General features: G+C 33.3%; 1 protein-coding gene and 2 long non-coding RNA genes across 4 annotated transcripts; 2 read left to right on the top strand and 1 right to left on the bottom strand.

Moving 5' to 3' along the window:
• Window positions 1-172: 172 nt before the first annotated feature.
• Window positions 173-3,558, top strand: LOC114250283 (pre-rRNA-processing protein TSR2 homolog). Its single transcript, XM_028184092.2, has 4 exons — window positions 173-380; window positions 749-884; window positions 1,942-2,078; window positions 2,542-3,558. The coding sequence occupies exons 1-4, from the start codon at window positions 276-278 to the stop codon at window positions 2,713-2,715; spliced, it is 552 nt and encodes a 183-aa protein (XP_028039893.1). The 5' UTR covers window positions 173-275; the 3' UTR covers window positions 2,716-3,558.
• A 4,171-nt stretch (window positions 3,559-7,729) lies between these two features.
• Window positions 7,730-9,316, top strand: LOC149501551 (uncharacterized). Its single transcript, XR_016324159.1, has 3 exons — window positions 7,730-8,275; window positions 8,518-8,669; window positions 9,039-9,316. It is a non-coding gene; the product is annotated as an uncharacterized LOC149501551 (long non-coding RNA).
• Window positions 9,314-15,027, bottom strand: LOC149501550 (uncharacterized). Of its 2 annotated transcripts, XR_016324158.1 has the most exons (3): window positions 10,148-10,607; window positions 9,817-10,064; window positions 9,314-9,712 (listed from the first exon to the last, which is right to left on the bottom strand). It is a non-coding gene; the product is annotated as an uncharacterized LOC149501550 (long non-coding RNA). The 2 variants fall into 2 exon arrangements; XR_016324157.1 differs by having other exon boundaries at window positions 9,314-10,064; window positions 10,148-15,027.
• Window positions 15,028-15,038: the final 11 nt, after the last annotated feature.

Genomic DNA, 15,038 nt, shown 5'->3' with positions numbered 1-15,038 from the left:
ATGACCACCATTTTAGAGATTATATTTCATTTCAGTTCGTTTCGTTTCGTTTTATTTCATTTCATTTCATGCCATGTTTCTAATCACTTCAGTTTATTTCATAATATCATGTTTCATACAAAAAAGTTTTCATTAAAATTAAAATAGGACCTAAAGGTCTTAGTTACCAGGTCATAAAATCCCTTAAAAAAGTGGTGTAAAGCAGAGGTTATGAAAATGTGTGAACTTCAATATTTAGTATTGTTTACATAGTTAAATCTCATAAAAATAAAGAAATGTTGTATGACGATTTTAAACCTATCGTAGATTTAGTACTCAATAACTGGACAGCTTTACAACTAGCTGTTGAACATGGTATGGGAGCTCCAGGCGGTGAGAAGGTGTGAAATGTTTTTTCAATTAATTTAACAACTTAAAAAATCATATTTTGTAATTGTATTTAATAAGTAAATCGTGATAAAGGCGTTCAAAAAACACTTAGGTGATGACATAAATTTTCTATTCGAAAGGCAGGACAGCTGTTTCCTGACAAAAATTGCAATCAGTCCGATAAAATAAATACATCCTATTTGTTTTTAATAATTACAATTAAAATATAAATAAGTACAAAAATAGAATACTTTAAGGATTGGATGGTTAACTACACTAGTAGTAAGTGTGTTTGTTTGACTATTAATAACTATATACTTATTATGTTAGACAATATACAGTAAAATCAAATTAGCTTATGATGATACTGTCTTTTCAGACGGCACAGTTAATGGCAGTGTATATAGCAAGATATTGTGTTGAAAATGTAGTGGATAGAGATGAGTTGGCTGAAGTGATAGAAGATCTCATGGATGAAGAGTTTGATACTGTCTGCCATGATGAATCTCCGAAAGGTAAGTCAAAGTAACCACATATTTTATTGTTTTAATTTATATAGTTTATTATTGAGCAAAAACATGATCAAGATTTATTCTAAGATTTTTACTGGTGGTAGGACCTCTTGTGAGTCCGTGTGGATAGGTACCACCACCCCACCTATTTCTGCCGTGAAGCAGTAATGCGTTTCGGTTTGAAGGGTGGGGTAGCCGTTGTAACTATACTGAGACCTTAGAACTTATATCTCAAGGGGGGTGGCGCATTTATGTTGTAGATGTCTATGGGCTCCAGTAACCACTTAACACTAGGTGGGCTACCAGGTGAACCCATCTAAGCAATAAAAAAACCTATTACAAAGGTACAATACCCACATTTTCATTCCAGATATCTGACATTAAATCTGACCAGCTCTGATTTTTCTTCTTAATCCTCATCTTAAATTAAAATGTGCATTCGAATATAACATGCAGAATATTCATAATACTCATATTTGCTAATGTATTTTTCAATTATGCATCTTTTTAATTGTAATTGATAATAACTGATCATATTTATTATTTATGGACCAACATTAAAAATCATGATTCTGTATCATGTCATTGTGGTGTTAATAACTGTCTAGTTTTTTTTTTTTTTATAATTACGTAAACCAATTCCTCCAGGTATCTTAATATATTTTTTATAATACCCTGTGCATGAGAATATAATATTATATTAGGTGGTGGTTGTAGTTCCAAAAAGTAGTTGTCGATTTGAGTATACATGTTTCTCTTTACTATATTTTTGGAAGGCATATGTAGGTAGGTAGGTGTCAACACATTTAATTTTACCTGACATATACACATGTTTCAAAACTATGCAACTTTAACTATCTTGATATTTTGATTAGGCTGTGTTTTCTCATTTAGCCCATTTCGCTGACTATAATGAAATATGGACTCAAAAACTTGAACTAGCATGAGTCTTGCAAAACTTAAGCATCTTTTTCAGGGCCAATGTTTTTGATATTAAACATAAAATTAATTATTAAATGTAATACAATAAGCCCAACTGATTTTAATTTAATATTTACAGAAATAGCAAATCTACTCATACTTTACCTTACTTTACTAAAAGAGGGACATCATGATGAGTTGAGAGCTAGGATCGAGGCAATGCCTAAATGTCAGAAATGGTTGAGTCAACCAATACATGAATCAGTTCCTCCACAAGTAAGTTAAAAATGTTATAATGTTATTGGTCTTTTTCTAACTAACAGCAGATAGAAAACAGTCAAATCTGCAATAACTTTTGAGTGTCTTTCCTAAAAAAAAGTGGACACTCATTTGCTAGCTTCTTTAGACAGTAGCTTTTTCATAGCTTTTGCTGCAGTTTTTCATGCCTCTGTAAGCAGACAAGTGTATGGCCCAACTGATGGTAACTAGTCACTGTCACTCGTGGATGTCAGCAATGCCAGTTTTGCCATTGCCTATAATTATTAGCATTGCTAATGAATATTATGTGTTTGTACCTATCAAAGAGTAAATAAAAATAATAAAATTTAATAATATTAGAATTAAATAAACTCTGTGCTTTCTTCATCTTCATTGAAAACTAAACAATTGGAACATTATAATTGTTGTAACAAGATAATATGTACCATTTTTGTAAAATTTCGTATTCTACTAATTACAGCACCATGGCAACCCAGATGATGACACGACAAGCAGTAGCAGTGAAGATGAAGAAGAATTACCTGAAAATGTATCAAATGTGGATGAAATAGGGAAAGACAAGCAAGATTCTGAGCCTATGGACGAGGACATTGAACCTGGCTGGACCGTGGTTCGAACTAGGAGGAAAAAGTAGATAAAGTAGAACAACAATTGTTCAAATATTAGTCAAATCAACAAACATTTATTTTGGAGTGTAAATATAGAGGTGCACACATGCAAAAAATTACAAAACTATTGTTGATAGCTTATTTTATAATTGAGCATGTTTGCATAAACAAAAAAAACTCATTTAATTCATCAGCTATATGTGAATGCTGTGTCACCTTAAATTAGTCTATCTAAAAGCCACGAATAACTTAGAATGTGAGACATATATGTTTATTTATTTAGTTGAGATTACGAAATTATCAAAATCTCTTACGGAACAAAGGTTAATAACATAAAAATTATTAACATGTTTCGAAAACATTTTACCTGGAACGTAACTTTCATTGTGTCTAGAAACTGTTTCTCTACTCTATCAATACTACTATTGATTCATATTTGGTGTAGGCTTAAATTATAATATTTTTGTCAACACTTATTGCTTCTAAAAAGCATATGTAGTGCCTAAAGCCAGCAATATTTGTAGAGTAAGCACTATCCACTACAAACATAAGCATATCAGTATGAGGCCAGTCTAAAGTTGTTTCATGTTGTCCAATTTGCTTAACATGAGACAAATGCCTATGTGAGTGTCTTACACATACACAAATGGTCTATTGTGATTAATTAGTGCAGTTTCAAGTGTAACTATTATTTGATGACTGCTATCTTCGATGAGCAAATGTTGCTTGTCCTTATTTATCTTCATTTAGCAAGTAGCTAAATAATCACATACATTTTGTTAACTTAAAACCCCTATAAATGTATTTATTTATCTACAGATGTTTGAAATAATATGAATCCGTTGGAATATTACATTATTTTCACAATGTATTTTGATTTCCTTTTCTAATTCCCTCAGGCAGAAAGTATCTAAAGTATGAAATTATGATAGTGTGGGAGATTTAACGACCGAGAGAAAAAAATGCATCGAACGGGTGATATTACTCTGTAGACCAACGGTCCGAATGTTGTTGTTGGGAACTTGTATATGAGTCGTCTATTATCAAAGGCGGCAATCTGTACATTTGGACAAAAAATTTTTTACTGATATGTCAATACAGATTTCTTTGAATATAATCGTCTCCTTCAAAGAATACGGTTCAAAACCTGCATTAAATAAAGGTTAATAGTTAACCTGTTATTTATCTAAGATGTCGTTCCGAAGAGTTTTGTGACTGCCAATGGAATACAAAGTCAATAATTCGTTTTTCTGATTTACCAATCATTGTCCAAAAGTCAGATTGCCGCCTTTGATAATAGTCGACTCATATCTGCAAGGTTATCTTGAAAATGTCATAAGCGAAATTTTTATTTTTTTTATTGCATAGATAGGCGGACGAGCTCACAGACCACCTGGTCTTAAGTGGTTACCGGATCCTATAGACATCCACAACGTAAATACCGCCACCCACCTTGAGATATGAGTTCTAAGGTCTCAGTATAGTTACAACGGCTCCCCACCCTTCAAACCGAAACGCATTACTGCTTCACGGCAGAAATAGGCAGGGCGATGGTACCTACCCGTGCGGACTGAAGATGCCCTACCACCAGTAATCTATCAAATATTATGTGTTCTACGATGGCTACCCTGCCACAATAGCATATAATCAACACTGATTCCAGTATTAGTGCAAGTAGAACGAGATATCTTAGATTTAAATTTTATTGTAAACACTCAGCCAGTATCTACCAGCAATACTTACAATAGCTTAAGCACTATTTTCAAACCTCATTTGAAAAAAAAACAAAAATCATAGCTGTCTGGAAACACTACAGAGAGAAGTTTATTCTAGAAAGCATGGTGTATAGTAATACAGAGAGGTGAGAGAAAATGGATGTGCTTGTGTTTAGATGGGTAAACTGCTGTGCTGGAGGGGTAGTGTAATGGTAAAATGGATAAAGGGCACAATTAGAAGCAAAACAATAAGTATCGAAAATTCTCTCCATACACTTAGAAAATTTAATTAATGAACCCTGACATCGACTTTGCCTAATGCACAGAAAGCTGTATCAAACCAATCAAGTGTAAAAACTAAAATTCTGCTTAAATATTTGAAATTAGGCCATAAGTTTCGCACTCCCAGCTTTGCTTTATCTATGTTCCGCGACGGGAATCCTGCTCCTCCCGATCCACTAACGGTGCTTTTAGGTACTTCAAGCACCGGTCACCGTTCTCGTCGAACCCGTCACTTGCGACGAAGGGCTCGACGAGCAAATTAACTCTCAGACACAGCCCACTGAGTTTCTCGCCGGATCTTCTCAATGGGTCGCGTTTCCGATCCGGTGGTAGATTCTGCGAAGCACGGCTCTTGCTAGGGTTCGTGTTAGCAACGTCGTCAGGTTTGAGCCCCGTGAGCTCACCTACTAGCCACGGTTACGCTGGAATAGCCGCTCCAGGCTACCAGCTTAGGTAGGACAAAAAAAAAGAGGGAATCCTGCTCATATTATCTATCCTATCAGTAATGTTTGACAATATCATTAAGAGCTACGTAGACGCTTCGTGTACTCGTATCGGGCAATACCACTGCCCGGCAGAAAAAATGGGTATTTGAATACCGGTATTCAAATACCCATTTTTTCTAATGAAATACGTAGTTGACTTATGTATTTATGAATAAATTTCTTTAGTGAAGGAATACCAACCATACGGCTAACGTGGTATGGACATGTGATGCGTAGAGAGAAGATGTATGTGACCAGGAGATGTATGGAACTGTGTGCTTAGTGCGAGTTTTTTAACGTTATCGATAGCGTAAAAGTTACTTCAAGTATGGAGTTGGAAAGTTTGCCTACGTTTGCCGCTAGGGGCGCTGTTCCAACTGCATACAAATTTAAGTTAACTTTTACGCTATCGAGAACGTTAAAAAACTCGCACTAAGCTCACTGGTAGTGCAAGGTAGAGGGGGAAGAGGTCGACCGAAAAAGACATGGATGGAGTGTGTGAATGACGATATGAGAGAGAGAGAGAAGTGAGTGTTGAGATAACGGCTGACAGAAGAGAATGGAATAGAAAAATTAGTTGTGCCGACCCCACCTAGTGGGATTAGGTGGAAAAAACTTCGATCAACAATGTTGATGAAGAAGAAGGAATATCATCATGTAATATAAATGAGCCTCGAAAAAATTAAAATTTGCAGAATTACTATACAGTTGAACAATAAACCTTAAACTTTATGGTGGCGTTACCTATGTTGACTGTGGGCTCCGATAATCATTTAACGCTGAATGGGCCGTGAACTCGTTCGCTCAAGCATTAAAATTGCCTACGGCCTATAATCACCCCTGCAAGTGATCAAATCTAATCAATTTTTTTTTATCACACACACTAATCAATTTTTTGTAGTCGTCGTGGCCTAACGGATAAGACGTCCGGTGCATTCGTGTTGAGCGATGCACCGGTGTTCGAATCCCGCAGGCGGGTACCAATTTTTCTAATGAAATACGTACTCAACAAATGTTCACGATTGATTTCCACGGTGAAGGAATAACATCGTGTAATAAAAATGAAACCCGCAAAATTTATAATTTGCGTAATTACTGGTGGTAGGACCTCTTGTGAGTCCGCACGGGTAGGTACCACCACCCTGCCTATTTCTGCCGTGAAGCAGTAATGCGTTTCGGTTTGAAGGGTGGGGCAGCCGTTGTAACTATAATTGAGACCTTAGAACTTATATCTCAAGGTGGGTGGCGCATTTACGTTGTAGATGTCTATGGGCTCCAGTAACCACTTAACACCAGGTGGGCTGTGAGCTCGTCCACTCATCTAAGCAATAAAAAAAAACAAAAAAAAACAGACATCCTTCAGTGTGCTTAGTACGAGTTTTTTAATGTTCTCGAAAGCGTAAAAGCTAACTCAAATTGTATGCAGTTGGAACAGCGCCCCTAGCGCCAAACATAGGCAAACGTTCCAACTTCATACAAATTTGAGTTAACTTTTACGCTAACGAGAACATTAAAAAACTCGCACTAAGCACACAGTTCCTTTTCCCGTTTTTTATTTTTTATTATTTTTATTGCTTAGGTGGGCGGACGATTTCACAGCCCACCTAGTGTTAAATGGTTACTGGAGTCCATAGACATCTACAACGTAAATGCGCCACCCACCTTGAGATATAAGTTCTAAGTTCTCAGTATAGTTACAACGGCTGCCCCACCCTTCAAACCGAAACGCATTACTGCTTCACGGCAGAAATAGGCAGGGCGGTGGTACCCACCCGCGCGGACACACAAGAGGTCCTACCACCAGTAATTACGCAAATTATAATTTTGCGGGTTTAACCCACAGACACAGCCCACTGAGTTTCTCGCCGGATCTTCTCAGTGGGTCACGTTTCCGATCTGGTGGTAGATTCTGCGAAGCACGGCTTTTGCTAGGGTTCGTGTTAGCAACGTCGTCAGGTTTGAGCCCCGTGAGCTCACTTACTAGTTAAGGTTACCCTGAAATAGCCGCACAAAGCTATCAGCTTAGGTAGGAAAAAAAATAGGTGTTAGCTTATCCCACCACTCTTGTCTGACCCAGTGCTAGCCCGCCGATCCTGTTGAAACTGGACAGGCCTCCGGGCCGTAATATCTGGAAAATAAATTTATGACTAACTAATAAAAAAGGTTTTTTTTTATCAATTACAATACATTATTAAATTTTAAATAGTATTTGTAACAGTCCGCAAGTGTGAGAAAATAACAAAATCAATGGACGTGGCTTCTCGCATTCTTGGAAACATGAAACTATAAATTTCCACTTTACTGAAACATTATTTATTTACATTACATTTTATCTCATTTTATTCCATTTTTACTTAGTCTTCTCTTCAGCTTTCTCGACTCATAGAGATAATTAAAACTACTGTTACGATTTAATCTCTCCTTTTTTGTAAATTTCCAAATGTCCACTGCTGGACATGAGCCTCTCCAATTGCTCATCACTGAGCACGATCCTTGGCTTAAGCCAGTAATATTGCCAATTATTTTTAATGCGATCTATCGAAGTGACAATCTAGGTAGTCTTCTTACGGCCGTTTTCAATAACCTATCTATCCCTAGTTTCGGTTACTAAAGATAGACAAATCTATATTTTTGTCCTTACTTACGTTCCAATAACCTATCGACGGGCAGCAGTTCCTATCGGATTTATCTATCCATCGTCGGGAGGACGGATAACCTGCTAAAGATAGAACGCTCATACAAATCGTGCTTACTTCCGTTTCAATATGAGTTTTAAGTAACTCTCCGGTAGGCGGCGCTATCTCTAGTATGGGCATTCGCTTATCTGTCAAAATCGGCCGGTTACATGTTTATCTTTCGAAAGTAAATCGCTATAATTTAATAATTGTTTCTCTTCATATTGGCATATTGTAGCAGTGATGATAGTGATATGGAATTATTTCAAATGATAATGGATTGTGATCATATGGTTAGGAAAATAAAGATCGTCTGAATTACATGGCGAAGATCAATAATTACGAATTTGACTATAGATTTCTGAGCAAAGGTGTTGTGAATGAATTGATTAATTTAATGAGACCATATTTGAGTGTAACGTCAAAAAGGTAAGATAAATTTTAACCATAAAAGTACTCGTTATTACAACTTATATTTGTTTATAGCAATAGCAAAATTATACCTAATTTTTGTTGTGTTACAAAATCACACTCAACAGGAATTCTATAATACTGCTGGATTCCCATGGTGCCCTAAATGACATTCATATACTAATACAATAACCTGGTAGGCTATTTACCTTCATTCTTATTACAGACTAATACCTCTACATTTTATATTTGTGTTACAGATTCAAATATAGGAGAGGAATTTAGAAATAGAAAAAGAGTATTTTGAATGTGTAATTTGTGTGCAATGCATCATTGATGTTTCAAAATGTTGTTGCTTGATGGCCTGGGTCTACTCATGATACAACTATAAATAACCATTCCGATTGAAAAGGTATTTCTTATTTATATTACCTTATTTATATTATTATTATATATTATTATTATATTTCTATTTATTTATATTATATATTTAGGTGTTTATATGAATTTAATATGACACTATTATAATAAATTATCTACATATCAAGAGAACATTGATAACAAGGTGGACTTGGAAATTGCTATTTGCTTGCCGATAGAGGCTATCCCCACAACCCTATCTTTTAAGGTGATTAATTAACCCACATACTCAATCGGAACGATTTAAAATGAATCACATATTAAAACAAGAAATACTATAGAGAGGTAATCTTTTTTTTTAGTTAAGAGCTTGTTATACTGTATTGTAAAATAATTTAAGCGAATAATGTATAATTTTCAGATGCATTGGTGTTTGTAAAAGAAGACTCCCTGTATATCATTGAAAAGTAGATTAAAACTAGAAAATATGCAAGCTGTTATTATAGCTGCCATGCTGCATAATATCGTCAGAAGTATGAATTTAGAAGAATTAGAATCAGAAATTTCAGTCGCAGATACATTACAGGAAAATAATATAATTGTTCATAACAATTTTTCAAAACTTACATCTGAAATACAACTATGTACTTATAAATAATTGCTTCCAAAGATAATTTATAAAATAAACTCCAAAGATAATTTGACTATTTTTTATTTTCCAAAATGATAATTACATGGTAGTTAGTACATGCAAGATATTTAATTTAGAATTTGTACATATACTTAAAAAACTATCTAACATAAAATTATTATTGCCTACTTAATTTATGAAATTTAATATTCCTTGTAATTTTTAATTTTTTAAATTATCTAAATCTAACTTAACTTTTGCTACCCTTTTCTTTATTTTCCAAGTCAAGTCTCTTTTTTGCTATTAGATATTCTGCTAATGCATTGTCCCTATGCTAGCCTTGCATTTCTTTTCTTCCATCTTGTTTCCGCTTGGCTGTAAAAGTGTTAAAAATATTATATGTGACCTACAACAATGTGCATGCTTTATCCAAAATTTCATCTGCAATCCTTACCACCTCCAGCCTGTAACAAAGAGCATAATTATTTCAAATACTACGGCAACCTGAAGAAAAAATCATGTTTATCAATGTGTTATTAGAGACAAACAATCAACTAATTATACTAACCTTACTAAGGTTGTTTCTTATGTTGCCGTAGCGTTCTTTAAGTTTTCCCATTTTAGTCGAAGCTGCGATGGAGTTCGTGGGAAACGACGAATCGACGAATTAAAATCATTTACAAGGGTTTGCCAAGCCTGCTCCTTCAATTTATTGTTTGTTGCATTTGTTGCCTTATTATTGAAATGTTCTTTCGCCGCCACAAGTTCTGCTAGAATCATCGTCTCATCTTTTGTCATGGGTGCTGCCTTTCTTGACTGAAAAAGATATATTATCTAAACTTGAACTCAAAGTTTTCAAAGTAAAATTATTATTATCAATGTAGTTCATAGATACTTACAGAATTCATTTTATTTCACTGTAGCTCTTTAATTATAAACACACTTAGAATTATAAACGAAAGTTTTAAAGCGTTTTGGAGGTAAGTCATCATCTAATATAGTAGGTAAACAATAGAAAAACAAACAAAAGAAACTGATCACTGCTTATTGGCAAACGGACTGTCAAAACGTTTCGTTTCATAATTTCGACTAGGATAAAAATAGCAATACGTCCAATTTAAAAAAATCTACATATGTTTTTATTACTTTTTGTTATAAACAAATGTGTTTATGATAGTCTACAATATGCTGGTTAAATTATAGTTATAATTTAGAATAAAATAAAATAAGTCTTGATCCTGATGTTGTTTCGTATTTGTAGTAGAACGAAACGTATCAAGAGGCTCGGATAAATCGGAGGGAAGAAGCTATCTACTGTTGGTTAAAGAGAGATAGGACTTATCCGTAATTGTGAAACGCAAACTAAGGATAGATACGCTCTTGCTGATATTCGGAGATAGCTATCTATCCGAAAACTCAGATACGTTATTGAAAACGGCCGTTAATTAATCAATTATCTAATATATAAATTTCTCGTGTCACGGTGTGCGTGATTGAACTCCTCCGAAACGGCTTGACCGATTTTCGTGAATCTTAGCGTGCATATCGGCCAGGGTGGAGAATCGGACAACATCTATTTTTCATCCCCCTAAATGTTAAGGGTGGTCCAAGCCAAATTTTTTTTTTTGACAATTTTTTTTATTTTTATTTTTTATGATACAGCATACAAAAATACATACATTCCTAAATTTTCACCCCTCTACGATCAACCCTTATTTTTTATTTGTTAATTAAAAACTTTAATTTTTTTTGCAAGATTTTCATTTTTATTTTTTTTGTCATGAATTAAAATAAAAAATCTGATGTTACTTTCAAATTCTCATCGCTCTATGATCAACCCCTATTTTTTTATTTCTTAATTATAAACTTTAATTTTTTTGGTATGATTCTATTTTTATTTTGTCGTGACTTAAAATAAAAAAATTCATATTACTCTAAATTTTCACTCTTATACGATCAACCCCTATTTTTCCATCCCGATTTTTCTTTTTTTTTATTCTGTGCACAGATCCGCAATAAGGTTGCATGGCAATCAAATATAATTGTAGTACGATAAAATCTTATTCAAGTTTATAATTTCAAGTTCCTTTAATTATATATATTTTTAAAATTCAAGTTGATCTCCCGCTCTCGCCAGTCATTAAGTGTATAATCTATGCGCCGGTCGACTACAGTAGGCTTAGTGCGAGTTTCAAAAATCGAATCGAATGACTCGCATCGAGTGTACGCTCTTCACGGTGAAACGTGCGGAGCTCTGAGTGCGAGTTACTCGATTTGCAGGACGTTTATTCATCTTTAGAAGCAATAATTTTTTCTTTTATATTGGTAGCACGCAAGTTTTTTTTTAAGGCGTTTAATTGAAATGCCAAGCTTTCTAACGATATTTATAATTAGTCGGGTAATGGGTAATGTACCTGTGCTTAGTGCGAGTTTTTTTAATTACTCAGTCGATGTTAATGTTATGTTTAATTTGTGTGAGTTTGTATCAGTGCCACCTAGTGGTAAGCTTATGAATCTCATTTTGTGGGAGAGAGAATGCTGTCTCATGTATCGAATAGCTTTACCGAAGTGAGCCTCTCGATTATTGTATGTGCGAGTGCGAGTTACAAATTAATGGATTTTGAGAGTATTTCTTCACTTTCAAGCAAGTTAAGTAGTCACTAAAAATTTTGCCGTGAAACCAATACAATATCAAGATGTTGTTCTTTCCTTTTTAATAATAATGTTGTTTTTTAAGGTTTTATCTATTCTAATGGTTTATACACATATATTTTTTCGGTTAGAAAATTTTATAGACGTCTAGCTAGTTGTAAATACATATTAATTATTTGCTTTTTCATTGAATTCTTATTAAATCATTGGTTTTTTTAGAGAGTTGTTTGATGAGAGAGAGAGAGTGAGATTATTCTTTATTGTACACAAAATGAATAAATATAGCGGAACAATATTAATAAAAAAAAAGAGTACAATTCTTTGTCTTATCGCTAAGAGTGATCTCTTCCAGACAACCATTAGATGGGCAAGAATAATTTCGAAATGAATTGCACACTGTGTACCTATCTATTGAAATATATACACACACACAAACACACACGCACACACACACACACACACACATATTTACACATACATACGTACAGATATATATTTATAAATTAAATAGAAATTTGAACAATGTAATAATAATTTTGCTTCTTTACACATTTATAAATAAGGATGGATGCTCGTAATAATTTTAGTATATTTGGGCCACCTAATGAAGATCATCAACACTATTACCGTAAATACAATCATTTTATAAACGTTCAACGGGTAAATGATTTATACCTATATAAAACATAATTTCTTTAATTAAAAAAAGCCTGAAATAATTACCTATTCCAAGATTAATTATGTTAAGTACCTATGTCTAAATATGTAATTACAATTAAATAAATTCTATAATAAACTTCTAATTCGAATACTTCTATTAAAGTTACTAAAAAATTATGTTTATGCTGGGCAGTTTTCGTGTATTTTAAAGGTTACGCCATTACGGCAAAATTTGTTTACGAAATAGCACCCTTAGAATGGAAGTGGTATAACTAAAAAAATTAAGATTAGTTTTATATTTCACAACACTTATGTATTGTTATTAAGAACCTACATTTTAAGTAATACGTGAAGCAAAAATGTTGTACCCCTTTTTACGAAAATTGCGCGGACCGAGATGTATGAAATTTCCCACACTTATAGAGAATATAGAGAAGTAGTGCAGATTGCTAACATTTTTTTTTAATTGTGCATAAACAATAAAAAAATAAACTAAATCAATAAAAAAACCTTACACACAATACCATGTATTTGACACACACACACATGCATTTATACTTTTATGTTTATTGATTTATCAATCTGTGGTCAAATTGAGAATAGATTAATATTTTTTGTCTTTAATATTATTTTTCTATAATGTAGCCTTAGCGACATAGAGCAATGATTATTATAGAAATTATGATAATAGAAAGTTGACAATAGAACTATAATAATGTTCAAACTTAAAATTTAAATAAATTTTATTATGGTCTAATTTCAACCACTGGACTACCATTAGTAGATAATAATAAAATCATTTATTGCCTTTCACACAGATTTAGATTATTACAGGCAGCCTACAAGGAAACAACAAAAAAACAAAGCACTATTATATCATTTCTGGCAAGCAGCTCAACATTTGCACTTGTATATTATTAATAGGAATTTTATTAAGAATATTGACAATTTATGAGGATTTTGACAAGTACGGATTAGTTATAGATATAGTTACATATTGTAAATTAAATTAGTTTTATAAGTCAATAAAAAATAATTTAAATGATAAAATGATAAAGCCATACCTTTTTCCAATGTGACGATTAGAGGGTATCCTATTATTCTTTTCTATATTATTCTATCAGCTTATAAAATTAAGCAGTCTCTTTTAGCGTAGAAAAGGACAAAGTACTCTTTCTGCCTTTTTCAAATAAAATGGCATGCCTTAAAGTGTTTAAACCGAAAAACTAAAAAAATACAATTATTGTATTACAATATTGAAGTTTACCAGAAAGTAAGAATTTTGGGTTGAGCCACTTTAATTCTAAAGGTACAAAATAGTATTGAACACGTGACATTACCCGAATAATTTTGAAAGTAATGTGTTCCCATTAAAATACTGTTAAAATGCGTTGTATTTCATTTAGACGGTCTAATGCCAAAACATCACGTGCTACCAATATACGAGAAATAATATTATTGCTGCTCTCGGTGAATAAACGCCCTGCGAAGCGAGTAGCATATCTCAACTCACACTCACAATTCTTCATTTTTCACCGTATAGAACGTAAACTCGATTTGATTTTGATTTATTCATTTACAATTGAACAACTAGGAAAAAAAGATGAAAAGACATTTTGGAGGGACCGCGAGGAGCTTAATTGTGTGAATTGTTTTATTTTGTCTATTTAATGTTTCTTAGTTAATGCGTATTTAATATTTCTTCGTGTATAAGTGTAATTTTGAGATCGTCCTGTAGGCTTAGTGCGAGTTTCAAAAATCGAATCGAATGACTCGCATCGAGTGTACGCTCTTCACGGTGAAACGTGCGGAGCTCTGAGTGCGAGTTACTCGATTTGCAGGACGTTTATTCATCTTTAGAAGCAATAATTTTTTCTTTTATATTGGTAGCACGCAAGTTTTTTTTTAAGGCGTTTAATTGAAATGCCAAGCTTTCTAACGATATTTATAATTAGTCGAGTAATGGGTAATGTACCTGTGCTTAGTGCGAGTTTTTTTAATTACTCAGTCGATGTTAATGTTATGTTTAATTTGTGTGAGTTTGTATCAGTGCCACCTAGTGGTAAGCTTATGAATCTCATTTTGTGGGAGAGAGAAGGTTTGTTTATGTTGCTGTCTCATGTATCGAATAGCTTTACCGAAGTGAGCCTCTCGATTATTGTATGTGCGAGTGCGAGTTACAAATTAATGGATTTTGAGAGTATTTCTTCACTTTCAAGCAAGTTAAGTAGTCACTAAAAATTTTGCCGTGAAACCAATACAATATCAAGATTTTTTCTTTCGTTTTTAATAATAATGTTGTTTTTTAAGGTTTTATCTATTCTAATGGTTTATACACATATATTTTTTCGGTTAGAAAATTTTATAGACGTCTAGCTAGTTGTAAATACTAATTCTTTGCTTTTTCATTTAATTCTTATTAAATCATTGCTTTTTTTTAAAGAGTTGTTTGATGAGAGAGAGAGAGCGAGATAGAGT

The sequence above is a fragment of the Bombyx mandarina genome, chromosome 15 (assembly GCF_030267445.1).
Source record: "Bombyx mandarina strain Sakado chromosome 15, ASM3026744v2".
NCBI classification, from domain to species: domain Eukaryota; kingdom Metazoa; phylum Arthropoda; class Insecta; order Lepidoptera; family Bombycidae; genus Bombyx; species Bombyx mandarina.
Note: the sequence above shows the minus strand (reverse complement) of the source record. Positions and strands in the feature narration are given on the sequence as shown.